Source organism: Hyperolius riggenbachi, chromosome 7 (genome assembly GCF_040937935.1).
Source record: "Hyperolius riggenbachi isolate aHypRig1 chromosome 7, aHypRig1.pri, whole genome shotgun sequence".
In the NCBI taxonomy this organism is placed as follows: Eukaryota; Metazoa; Chordata; class Amphibia; order Anura; family Hyperoliidae; genus Hyperolius; species Hyperolius riggenbachi.
The window spans coordinates 172325123-172338706 of NC_090652.1; the positions used below are offsets into that span (position 1 = coordinate 172325123).

The 13584-nt window shown below is 45.2% G+C and overlaps 1 protein-coding gene across 1 annotated transcript in view; it reads left to right on the plus strand.

Moving 5' to 3' along the window:
- The window catches only part of CARD11 (caspase recruitment domain family member 11), a 586831-nt gene that overhangs the window by 116099 nt on the left and 457148 nt on the right, over nt 1–13584 (plus strand). The window contains exon 3 of the mRNA XM_068244905.1: nt 10284–10421. Within this exon, the coding sequence (XP_068101006.1) occupies nt 10284–10421 (138 nt within the window). The remainder of the gene's footprint in view (nt 1–10283; nt 10422–13584) is intronic.

The following is a 13584-nucleotide window of genomic DNA, read 5'->3' on the forward strand; positions in this document are numbered from 1 at the left end:
AGCCCAGTGCTGGTCGGGAGGTCCCACGCCGGCGTCCTGGCTCCTCTCCTTCTCCCCGCTCCGGAATGGCTGGCAGGCCGCAGCCCGGGCGACACTCTCCCGAGTGTCGGGCTTCTTCTTCCGCATATGACGCGGATTACGTCACACGCCGGCCGGCTCGCGTCATCATGGCGGCCGGCGTGAAAGTACTGCGCATGCGCGCTTTGTTCGCGCATGCGCAGTACTTTCACGCCGGCCGCCATGATGACGCGAGGCGGCCGGCATGTGACGTAATCCGCGTCATATGCGGAAGAAGAAGCCCGACACTCGGGAGAGTGTCGCCCGGGCTGCGGCCTGCCAGCCATTCCGGAGCGGGGAGAAGGAGAGGAGCCAGGACGCCGGCGTGGGACCTCCCGACCAGCACTGGGCTGGAGAAAGCCCATGGTGAGTACAACTTTCTTTTTTTTTTTGTGCTCGGAGTCCCTTTAATGCCCAACAAAAATAACTTCAAACTACTTAAAACACAGTCCCTGTTATCCCCTCAGGCATACCAGTAAAAAAAAAATCTACATTGGTCTGGAGAAATATCAGTCCTGGTCTCCAAAACATTCTGTATCATCTCCATCCCCTCAATATGGAGGTGTACAGACTTTCAACATCCATAGTCACAAGTAAGGAGTCCCTTGGAAGACTGGGCAGGTCATTTAAACAGTCTGAGAACATTCCTATCGGCGCACTTGATGACCAAGTCCGCCGATAGGGCCAGATCTTTTGAATCTTCTTGCTCATCCTGTTGCAGATTATGTTTCTCTCTATGTGAACCAGGCAAACTACAATCTCTCCTGAGTTTTTCCACATCAGACTTCACTAGACCAATTAAATTCTCAATAACTGGATTAGAGCTAGGCATAAAGTCACTGTGGTTATGTAAACCAAAGTCCTTTAGAGATAATTCATCACCTCTTTCCCCTTCTTGTCTCTCCCAGTTAGGCATCTTGGCAAAAAAAGCTTTTAACTTACGGTAATATTTCGAAAAAAAAACAAAACGTTCTAAATCAGTTTTAAAAAAGTCAGGATTAGCAGTTGGGCAAAACGATAAGCCCTTGTTTAGTACCTCAAGTTCAGAATCAGATAATACCTTAGTAGAAAGATTCATAATCAAGGTGTCATCAACTTTTGTGTGTTCTTCTTGGTACTTCTCAGGTTCCTTGTGTTCTTGTCTTGTTGTGTTTCTGATGTTTCTTCCCGCCCCATCTCTTATGCGTCCTCCTCTCTCTGAAGAAGTTTTGCTCTGTGTGTTCTCCGTCGAATTTGAAGAAAAAAATCATCTGAACCACTCTTCTTATCCTTAGGATTACTTTTTCTTGGTTGACCCTTAGGGGGTCTCTGTCTCGGACGTCCTCTCTCAGGGCCTGAATTGACTTTCCATTGCCAACGGTAGACATAATCGGTTAAATAATCTGATTCGTCTCTAAGGAATTTTTGTCTTTTCAAACTTTCCAGATTCAGACGATATCTAGTAAGTACATCATCCAATCGATCTTCGAAACTTTTCTAACGATCTGAGAAAATCAAACCCTTCAGATCATCTTTTTATTCATTAATCTGTTTTTTCAATAACCGGTAATTCTTGTTTTATATGTTTGATGGTACACAGCATGACATCGAATTAAGCTTTATTCCAGATACGTTCAATTGTTTGGCAAAAGTCCCCATCATTCACAAAAAGGGTTGGTGCCACAGTTGATAGGCCACCCCTAGGGATCCTCTTCACTTTATAGTACTCCGCCAAAGTTCTGGCATGTAAATCGAGAGCAATCATATTATTTTCAGGTTTCATAATGGTCTTCTCAAGCATTCTGACATCTTTCTTAGACAGGAAAGTGGCTTTGGACTCATAACCCGCCACTATAGTTGCTGCTTCTTCATCTGTATAAGCAAAAGTAGTTTGGTTGCGATGTATGGTATATATGGAATGCACATTTTTTTACGCATGCGTCCGGTGTTTGCGATCATGTAATTTTTTTGTCACATGATCGCTCTAGATCAGGGGTCTCAAACTCGCGGCCCGCGGGCCATTTGCGGCCCTCGATACAATATTTTGTGGCCCTCGCCGGCAAAAGCTTCCTTATAGTTCGCTTCAGTGCTCCCAAGTAATCCGCCGCATCCCCGCCGCTAAACGAGGGCTTTAGAGCCCCCAAATCGCCCAGGGGGCAATCCGCCGGCATTTCCTGGAAGGGGCAGAGCTTTCAGCTTCAGCTCTGCCCCTCCTGACGTCAATCGCCGCATGGATCGCGCCTCTCCTCGCCCCTCTCTGTGGAGGAAGAGTGAGAGGGGCGGGCAGAGGTGGCGATGCGCCGCGATTGTGAAATTCCTTATGCGGCCCAGCCTCATCCTGACTTTGCCTCCTGCGGCCCCCAGGTACCCCAGGGGGTACTTCTGATGGGTCCAGGGGGTACTCGGGCTTGATATACTTAACCAAGAATAACAAATTTAGAGATTTAGAAAATTATAATTCTTATTTAAACAACACCAAATTAGTATTTTAGCTAATTAAAAGCAATAATAAATGCTTGCACATTGTTTAGAACCAATTATCATGTAATACGATTAAATATATATTTGTCAAGGGGTACTTGTGATCATGTTTACTAAGCTAGGGGGTACTCGATGAGTACAGGGATTTAAAAGGGGTACACACTAATAAAATGTTGAGAAACACTGCTCTATTATACTATTGGCTAGTTTCCTCTGTGGGTTGGCTGAGTGGGCGGACAGTCTATGATTCTCCTCCCGGTCCTTTTCCAGAAACATGCATATGCATTTTGGGTGAAGGTCATGTGAATTTTTGGTATGTCCACAGTCTTCCATCAGGTCCTCTCCAGCAGGGGTCCCCAACCTTTTCCGGCCCGGCACTGCTTTCCGACCAAATTTTTCCCCGGGGACTGGGGGGTTGGGATAGTGGACAGTGTTGTGCGCATCAAGTTCCGGGGGGGTGGGGGGAGTGGGATGGGGTGCAGCGGCATAGCTAGCATAGTTGCCCCAGTATAGGGAGTTTAGTTGCCCCTGCATGGCTAGTATAGTTACCCCAGTATAGCTAGTATAGTGCCCCAGTATGGGAAGTATAGTGCCCCAGTATAGCTAGTATAGTGCCCAGTATGGCTGGTATAGTGCCCAGTATAGCTAGTATAGTGCCCAGTATGGGTAGGTAGTGCCCCAGTATAGCGCCCCGTTTAGCTAGTATAGTGCCCAGTATAGCTAGTATGGTGCCCAGTATAGCTAGTATAGTGCCCAGTATGGGTAGGTAGTTCCCCAGTATAGCACCCAGTATACGCTCCCCCTCCCCCCGCGGCTGCCGCTGCTGTTACCTTAGCCGGCGGCCACTCTCCTGCGTGTTATTTTGATTCACAGTAGCGCGTCTCCCAGCTGCTGTGATGAGGCAGAAGCAGGAGACCGGCTTCCTGTAGTGGCCAGGGGAACCGCTTTCCTGCTTCTGCCTCATCACAGCAGCCAGGAGACGCGCTGCTGTGAATCAAAATAACACGCACAAGAGGGGAATATATGGAAGCGGCCACCAGCTAAGGTAACAGCAGCGGTGGCCGATATTTTGAATTTGATTGGTCTTCTGGGATTGGCGGTTTTAGGGTATATATTTGGTGGGTTTGCTCGCTTTGTTTGAGTGCACAATATCGGCTTGAAGACGGGCTGCTGCCCGAAACAGTATTAAGCCAGTGTCTGTCGCCATGCTTTGAGACACATTTTATCTGGGAAGTGTGGATCTTGGACTCTACTCCCTCACGGACTCTTTATGCAAGTTGGCCAGCAGGCATTTGATGGACTTTGGGTGTCTTTGGTGCCTATCTACTGCAAGGTGCTGGTCCTAGTTTTACACAAAGTGCATTTATGGAAACTTTTTGTTTTAAAAGAGCTTAAAGTTTTGCAACATGGTGCTCTGGTGGCTGGATCTTGCACCTTACATAGGGGAGTGTGGCCAGATACTACTACTGATCCTCATTGTTGGTGTTATGGGGATTGACTGGTTGAAAGAAGTTCCGATTGGTGGTCTGCTGGGAGTGTTTCTTTTTGCCTGTATTATGATTTGGTAAGAGAGAGGGGCTACTGTAAATTATGGCAGTGGTCTAGACTGTACAGGAGAAGCTGGTGAGCTAGAGCCTGAGGTTTATATACTGATCTGCGAAATTCTTAGTTCTGTGGATGGCGGGGTGATTGTCTGTATAGGGGGGGGGGGGGGGGAATTGTCAACTGTAGGGGTTCTAACTGTGACGGTGTTCTGTGGGAGTGTAAGGGAGCCTGGTGGGTTGAAATTGGAGAAATTGAAGTTGGGATTGTCTAAGATGGGCTTTTTGGTTGTACTTTCAGGCTCAGTATGTAGGTTAACCGTGGGTTGATTGTTGGGCGCTGGTTTTTGTTGGTTATTTGAGATTTTGCATGACTGGGTTGGTCGTGGTGATTTTGGTGTGGCTGTGAGTCATTGTTTTGGTTTTTGGAAATTGAAACTATTTGGTGGTGGTATCATATTTGAAAAATTATTTGTATTGGTGGAGGTGGGTGTGTGTTTGATGTGGTTGGGGTCGGGATGTTGGGGTGGGTTGCTGATGGGGTATAGATTAGTGAGAGGTAACGGTGGAGGTGGAAAAGGTGGATATATGTGTGTGTGTGTGTGTGTGTGTGTGGGGGGGGGGTGGTAGCAGGGTGAGGCTCATGAAAGGGGGCGGGGGTTGATGGAAACGTGCATGGTGCTAGTGGTGCTGGGCCGGCTGGTGGGAGGTGTGGTTTTTGTTCCCTTTCCCTATGTTCAGCATTGGCCAGCCGGTCTCTGTTGAGTTTTTTGAGTTTGCATTCTGTGGTGTCTTGTTCAAATCTTTTGACTCTTGTAGTGAGATTGGAAAGTAACGGGTAATATTGGGTGTTATCTGAGTGCTTGGCTAAGAATTGTTTGCACTCGATGATGGTGGGTTGTAATTCGACTATGAGGGTTTTTCTTTTTTTGATAATTCTTTCCATCATGCCCTGTGAACAAACTTCCAAATTATCATACCAGTCTGTAGTAAAAATGATATATTTTGGAAAGGCTGAAAGGGTTTTTAACCTAATGCCATCAGGAGAAATTTTTTTGTCTATATACATTTCTTGCATGGTGATATCCGCTAAATTGAAAAACTCATCCTTTAGGGCTGTCTCGAGTTTTTGGAAAGTGGGTTTAAGGTACCTATTTTGGGGACCAGCCTGACGAGCACACATAGTCTTTCTGCACGCGCTGACACCAACTTGCTGAGCCGACATGCTGAACCATCAAAAAGCTGTGTTGGAAAACACCCCGGGGTGGATTACAGCGACTCTGGCATGCGATTAGGAAAGTTCCACGCAGCGGCCAACAACACAGGACGGGAGTAACATGCAGAGGTCATGAGTGTGGCATTACACACCGTATGCTATTGCTAATACATGTTGCCCTGTTGCCTTGGTTCATCACCTCCCTATATAAGCTGATGCTGCATTGAATTCTAAGCTTAGAGAATGCCTGATAACCAATTAACAGGGGGAAAGAAACATGTCACTTTACTTTGTTGCATAAACCCCTGCATTGATCTCCAATCCTGGAGAGTGCTTGGTGTCAGCACAACTAGTTTAACTACTTGCCGATCGCTCCATGCCAATTGGCGTGAACGCGGCGGCAGCCTCAGGACCACTCCACACCGATTAGCGTGAATGGCCTGGAATGGAGATTAGGGGGATCGCGCACTGATGCGCGTGCATCCCTGCTTAAATGATGGAGCTCCGGAGACTGTTAGACGGTGAAACCGTCATCTAATAACTCTATACAGCGCTGCGATCTAAGGCAGCGCTGGACTGGGGACAGCTGTGTGACACGGCTGTCCCAGGAGTGATCCGCTGTGATAGGCTGACGCGGGGAGGGAGGGATATTGAATTAGTTAAAAAAATAAGGACATTTAATAAAAAATAATAAAATAAATATTTTTTAAAAAATAAACAATCCTGGGGCGATCTGACCCCACCAACAGAAAGCTCCGTTGGTGGGGAGAAAAGGGTGGGGGGGGGGAGGGATCACTTGTGTGCTGAGTTGTAGGGCCCTGCAGCGAGGGATTAAAGCTGCAGTGGCCCAATTAGGGAAAAATAGCCTGGTCACTAGGAAGGACTTCACTAATGGTACATGAAATGAAGGACTTACAGGAATAAAATTTCTCCAATTTGCTGGAAATTTATGATCCTTGCAGATAAGCCTATTAGAAGGTAGATACTTTTATGGCAGGGCCCTGCGAAGGGAGTGTGTGTGAGGCCTCAGGTGTGCTTCGGTGGAGGGTCCACTAATGACCTATCTGAATTGGGTGACCGGTCATTTTTTGCATGGGCATTTGCTGGGCTATCTGACCGGGTCATATCCATCTAGAGATGGGCTCTTTCACAGTGCGATGTTAAGGTCGCATTGTTAGGGAAGTTCATAATGCAGACTAACGCACAGCAGCACAAAGTATGTGTGACATTCACAGTGCTCACGCTGCATTGTGTGTAAGGTGTAGCAATATTTAGAAAGTGCTGCATGCTGTGCGTTGTCTGCGTTATTAGCTACGTTGGACTGTTTGCACATGCTCAGCAATGTTTTCAATTTTTTTTTAAATGTGACGCATGCGCCGTTTTCATTCTATCAGTATGCAACAAAAAGTACACATCAAGAGATGCATAACGCAGTTCAATATAACGTCCAACTTCAAAACTAACATGCGTTGCATTAGGGGCACGTTATGCGACCTTAACGTCGCATCAAACGCAACGTCTTAGTGTGAAAGAGCCCTATGGTTGGTGGAATAGATATAGATATACAAGTTTTGTACCATGAGTGCTCATCATGCTGATCCATGTTTTTAATCTTTTTAATGGGGATGTATCATCTTGCAATTCCTGGTAGTCACACAATAAAGTTTACAATTAATAAGCACATGCAGCAGCACAGGTTTTTTTTCTAAAATGTAGTTTGTTAGTGGATAAGGTTTACTACCTTAGTTGTGAGAACCTGGATTGCTTTACTTTGATTTGGGAGAGTTTTTGGCAGTCCTATAGAGGTCAACGTTGGGTACTTCACGACTTATGTGTGGTTTGATCAATCATTTTAATATAGCCATCTTGTTCCATCTTATTGCCCTTATTGAGTGCCTTATGTGATGTTAGGACCTGTTTTGATTGTTCTATTTCAACCAAGGTTTTGTTGAATGTAAATGTTATAGTTTTATCTTTGCTTTGCGCATTATGTGACTACAATTTTACAACTTGATTAAGCACATGTCTGTATGCTCTTTATGGGATATATTTCCTTTTTTCTGTATTTACTTGTGCCTGTCTGTACCATATGTAATTTTTTCAATAAACCTTGCTTTAATAAAAAAAAACTAAAAAAAAAAAACAGGCCACTAGATATGCTCTCACCCATGAGACACAAGTAAGCACCTGAAAGTGTTGATAAAATATTTCAAATATAATGTATACAGAATCAGAAACATCATCACCAGCATAAATGTAGCACTGGTAGCTAACAGCAATACACAACTAGAAGGTATACACAAAATCAAAAAGGCACTATGGCTTATTTTAAAACTGTTATGGGGGAGCGGGGAATGGGGGATAAGTGAAGAAAGCAGTGAGGCCCTCTCTTTCCACTGGCCCTGTTAGCATTGGTCCGGTGAAACATGTTGGCCTCACATCTTGCACCATAGACGCTTCACTGCTGAAGATGGGATACCGTTCATTCTCACAGCCAGCATACAGCATACAGCACACTCTTCAGCCTGCCAGCCTGTCATTACACATACTGGGCAGACTATGACAGTGACAGGTTTTTGGAGGCATGGAACTCTTAGCAGCATATCAGTGACATTTCAGTTCAGAAGCTTCATAATCTGAATGCCAGTAAAGTGCCCAGTATAGCCAGTATAGCCAGTAAAGTGCCCAGTAAAGTGCCCAGTAAAGTGCCCAGTATAGCGCCCCCCCACCCGCTCGCCCGCTCCCTCCCTCCGCGGCCGCCGCTGCTATTACCTGCTTTAGGCGGCAGCCGCTTCCTAATCCGGGCTCCCCTCTTCATCATGCACACACTGTAAGTGTATCACAGCAGCGCGCCCGGCGCTGCTGCTGTGACGATGCAGGGGGCAGGAAAGAGCGCAGCTTCCTGTAACGGCGATGTGTATCACCGTTACTAGGGGAACCGCTCTTTCCTGCCCCCTGCATCGTCACAGCAGCAGTGCCGGGTGCGCTGCTGTGATACACTTACGGTGTGCGCATGATGAAGAGGGGAACCCGGATTAGGAAGCGGCCGCTGCCTAAAGCAGGTAATAGCAGCGGCGGCCACGGAGGGAGGGAGCGGGCGAGAGGGCGCGTACCACGGACCACCACCCACGACTCGCATACAAGCCGACCCCCAAACTTTTGGCCCCCGTTTTGGGGGTCAAAAATTCGGCTTGTATGCGAGTATATACGGTAATTTTGTGATTACTTTGGCAGTTAATAGCAAAGCCCCCCATACATGCTATCATCATCAAAATTGCTACGTACAGTGCTGCCCATAATTATTCATTCCCCTGGCAAATTTTGACTTAAAGTTACTTTTATTCAACCAGCAAGTAATATTTTGACTGGAAAGGACATAGGTGTCACCCAAAAGATAATAAGACAACGTACAAGAGGCATTATTGTCAGGAAAAAAAAACATTTCTCAGCTTTTATTTACATTTGAGCAAAAAGTGTCCAGTCCAAAATTATTCATACCCTTCACAAACTGTCACACTCTGTGGGAAAATCCAAAGTTCTATACCATTCCAAATAGTCCAAGCTGTTCTAAAGCATCCTAATTACCCTGGTTAATTGGGAACAGCTGTTTTAATCAACTCTACAGGTGAAAAACAGCAGCAGTCTGCAGTTGGTTTGTGGGCAGTCATGGGTAAGACAAAGGAGCTCAGTTAGGACCTGCGGCTGTGCATTGTGGCTGCTCACAAGTCATGAAAGGGCTACAAGGCCATGTTTAAATGTATTCAGGTTCCAGTGGCTACAGTGCAAAGTATTATTAAAAAAATACAAGCTGTTCAGCACTGTCGGAAATCTCAGAGGACGTGTTCGGAAGCCAAAAATGACGCTTGTGCTGGCCAGGAGAATAGAGAAAGAGGTGAAAAAGAATACAAGGATCAGCACCAAGGCCATCCTGGTAAATCTGGGCTCTGCTGGTGGCAATATCTCAGGGCAGACAATCCAACGGACACTGCACACTTCTGGGTTCCACGGATGCAGACACCACTTCTCCAGATAAGGCACACAAAAGCTGGCTTGGCCTTTGCAAATGCTCATCTGGACAAAGGAGAAGACTTCTGGTCTTCTTTTATGGTCAGATGAAACAAAAATTGAATTGTTTGGTCACAATGAAGTTTCCTTCATTTGGTGTAAAAAAGGAGAATCCTTTAACCCAAAGAACACCATCTCCACTGTCAAACATGGTGGTGGGAACCTAACGCTTTGGGCGTGTTTTTCAGCCAATTGCTCAGGGAACCTAATTACTGTAAACAGCACCATGAAAAAAGAGCAATACATGACGATTCTCAATGACAACATCAGGCAGTCTGCAGAGAAACTTGGCCTTGGGCACCAGTGGACATTTCAGCAAGACAATGACCCAAAATACACAGCAAAAGTGTTGAAGAAATGGTTAGCAGACAACATTAACGTTTTGGAGTGGCCCAGATAGAGTTCTCACTTGAATCCAATTGAGAATCTGTGGAGGGAGCTAAAGATCAGGGTGATGGCAACGGAGCTCTGCGTGCCACCAGTCTTTTATGTTTGCTATGCGCTCACTCTAATTCCACTAATCAGGAAGTAGAGTAAGCGGCATTGGAGACATAAAACACTGGCAGCACACAGAGCTCTGTTGCCTGGAGCCAGGAAGAGGTGGGTTGTTCTCTGCTTGCTGCCACTGCACTCATTTCTGGAGAGTAGAGCGGGGAGCACTGAAGGGGACCCGAGGTGAAAGAAGGTGGGGAGTTAGGCCCCTCTCTCCGCCGCGTGTGCACGCTGCTCCCCCCCCCTGCATATGTTCTGCCATGTTTTTTCCACTTCTTACTGTTTGGTTTAAGATTTTACAATAGGAAAATATTTATATTGTATAAAATAAGAACATTTATTCAACGAGTTATATTCCGTACAGTTCCTCTTTAACCGAATGTGAACATTTTGCAGTTCAGGAACAACACAAACACAAAACAATTATTTGTTATTTTATATTTTCATAACAGGCCGACTCTTAGATATCCTTCATACAAGAGGTCAACGAGGTCATGTGGTTTTATTGGAAAGTCTGGAGTTTTACTACCCAGAACTCTACAAACTGGTAACTGGAAAAGAGCCAACAAGAAGATTTTCAACTATAGTAGGTAAGGACATTTGTTAAACATAAAAGATTCTTTATTGTGTTTATAATATTCTACCTAATATCTATATTTCCTGGTTGGCAGGAAGTTATCTCTCCTGTTCCTGACATAAAAACTGCAGCGATGTGCACAAAAATGATTGTTACTGTATTTCCCAGCATATCAAAAGCCATAATAAATGCCATCAAACTGAATAATCATTTTGCATTATTTCGCCTGCATGCATACATGTACGCAGATTAGACTTTAACAGGTAATGGGGTCTTAGACAAGAGCATGCTTTTTTATGGGAAACAAGCAGGGTCGGACTGTGATACTGAAGGCCCACCAGGGTATTTTCAGTCTGGAGCCCACTCGTCCAATAATTTGAAGCTCACATACCTATGTATTCTGTAAAATAATGCTGAAGATGTAAGTAGTACATAATAATAATATGATATACATTAGACTGCTGTACGGTTTAGATTGTGAGCTCCTCTCCTCTGAGGATAGTCAGCAACATGACTACGCAGGGGTGATTCCAGGATTTGTTTTTAGTGTGGGTAGTTTGCAGGTGCTGGATCCACTAGATGGGGAAGCTGGTTAGTGAAAAAAAGGGGTGTAACAATGCACTGGAAAATAGTCATGATGGATCATAGGCATGGCCAAATGTACATAAAATAAGTAGTGCTGTTATTCAAAGACAATGGGCCTAACAGAAAAACTTTGGATGAAGCCCCCTGTCCTTTAATAAGAAGTAATGCCTTGGTTAGCATATATATGGCAGGGATTAGATTAGTGCTGCAGAAGATGTCAGTGCTATATACAGTATGTGTGTGTGTGTGTGTGTGTGTCTCTCTCTCTCTCTCTCTCTCTCTCTCTCTCTCTCTCTCTCTCTCTCTCTCTCTCTCTCTCTCTCTGGAATTCTCACAGTTTCTCAGCATGTGTCAGGCAGCTCCCTCCCCCCTCAGCCTCACAAACTGCATCACAGACAAGCTGAAACAGAGCAGCAACGCTACCTGTGAGGAGTAAACAAAGCACACAGAGCCTGCAGGAGGAGTGCATAACTTGTATTCATTACAACAGAAGAAGCCCATTCCTTCCTGGGTCGACAAAGCTTGGCAAAGAAAAGAAGATTAGATATATTACAGAGACATTGCAACTAGAAAAGACAGCAGTAATCCAGACCACATTACAACAGGTATAGGAACTTATAGGATAGAAGAAATAAGACTGAAATTTTTGTTATCGAGTCTCTTTAAGAATATTTAAAGGAGAAAACCCCACACAAATCCTATACAATAAAACCTAACTGTCCCTGCGCCATCCTCTTTCCCTGTCTGTCTGTCCGAAGCTTTTTTGTACTGTGCATGTGCATAATCCGTACAGCGCACACGCGTTGACTGGCGGCGGTAATTTCTCTACCTAGAGCACGTTTTTAAACGGGCTTAGGTAGACTAGTATTTTAATAATTAACAGTGGAACAGGGTGTCTGATGCAGGCATGCTCGAATGTACCCAAATTCGTTTCGAGTACATTCGAATTCGGATCCGGGGCAAATTCGGATTCGAATTCGATCACGACCATCGAGTTCGATTTGGGAAATATTTGTGTTCGCGCATTTGGATGGCCTTTTTTTTTAAAGGGAAATCACATTTAAATAGGTGTAATTTAAAAAAAAATTTGATGGAAAACTTTTTTTCTGCATTTCTTGTTTATTCTTCTTCACCGTCTTCACCTTCTTCTTTTTGTTCCTCCTCCATCTTTTTCTTCACCGTCTTCTTCTTTCTCGTCATCACCATCATCTTTATCATCTTCATCATCTTCTTCTTCACTGGCATCTGGTTCTTCAAGTTCTTCTTCTTCTTCACCTGGTTCTTATTCTTCTGATTCATCTTCAATTGGTTTTTCATCTTCTTCTTCACCTGGTTCTTCTTCGTCTTCTTCTTCTCCTTCTTCATCATCTGGTTCTTCTTCTTCATCATCTGGTTCTTCTTCTTTTTTTTCAATCATCTGGTTCTTCTTGTTCTTCATCATCATCTGGTTCTTCTTCACCTGATTCTTCTTCTTCTTCACCTGGTTCTTCTTCTTCTTCTTCTGGTTCTTCTTCACCTGGTTCTTCTTTTTCTTCTGGTTCTTCTTCACCTGGTTCTTCTTCTTCACCTGGTTCTTCTTCTTCTTCTTTTTCACCTGGTTATTTTTCTTCGTCTTCACCACCACCATCTTTTTTTTGTTTTGTGTTCATATTCTTCCTCTTGTACCCAACTTAATGTATTTCCCTTACAGAACTCTACTGTTGTAAACATTTTTCTTCAACACCAGCATAGCTAAATTTGTGGCGTAATAGCTAGTGGCGCATGGCAGCAGCGCATAATTCTGTGGACCCTGGAGGTGGGAACACAGACAGCAGGAGGTTAAATACAGCAGCAGCTGAAAGAGCAGGAGGAGGAGTGAGTGACTTTTGGCAGCAGGCAATGTAATGGACCATGGTACCTAGTGTTGGTAGCACGGCTGTAAATAAACACCAACAGCAGGAGGTTGCGGACAGCAGTCGTGAAGCCAACATTGTGTCCAATGCACAACTGGGACAGCATAGTTTTCCACCCAGACACCTTAGAATTTTTTTTTTTTACAACAGTATATAGCTAGTGTAGTGGCGTAATAGCTAGTGGCGCATGGCAGCAGCGCATAATTCTGTGGACCCTAGCGGTGGGAACATAGACAGCAGGAGGAGGAGTGACGTTTGGCAGCAGGCAATGCATTCCGTGGACCTTGGCGGTGGGAACACAGACAGCAGGAGGTTATATACAGCAGCAGCAGGAGGAGGAGTGATGTTTGGCAGCAGGCAATGTAATGGGCCAGAGTACCTAGCGTTGGTAGCACGGCTGTAAATAAACACCAACAGCAGGAGGTTCAGGACAGCAGTCATGAAGCCCACATTGATTCCAATGCACAACTGGGACAGCACAGTTTTCAACCCAGACACCTCAGAATTTTTTATATAGCTATTGTAGTGGCGTAATTGCTAGTGGTGCATGGAAGCAGCGCATAATTCTGTGGACCCTGGCAGTGGAAACACAGACAGCAGGAGGATCCATGGGGTCCACAGGCTCCTCGCTGCCGATGTCAAGCCCATTGAAGGACCCCATGTAGTCGGCCACCATCCGGGTCATGCGCTGGCTGTGAC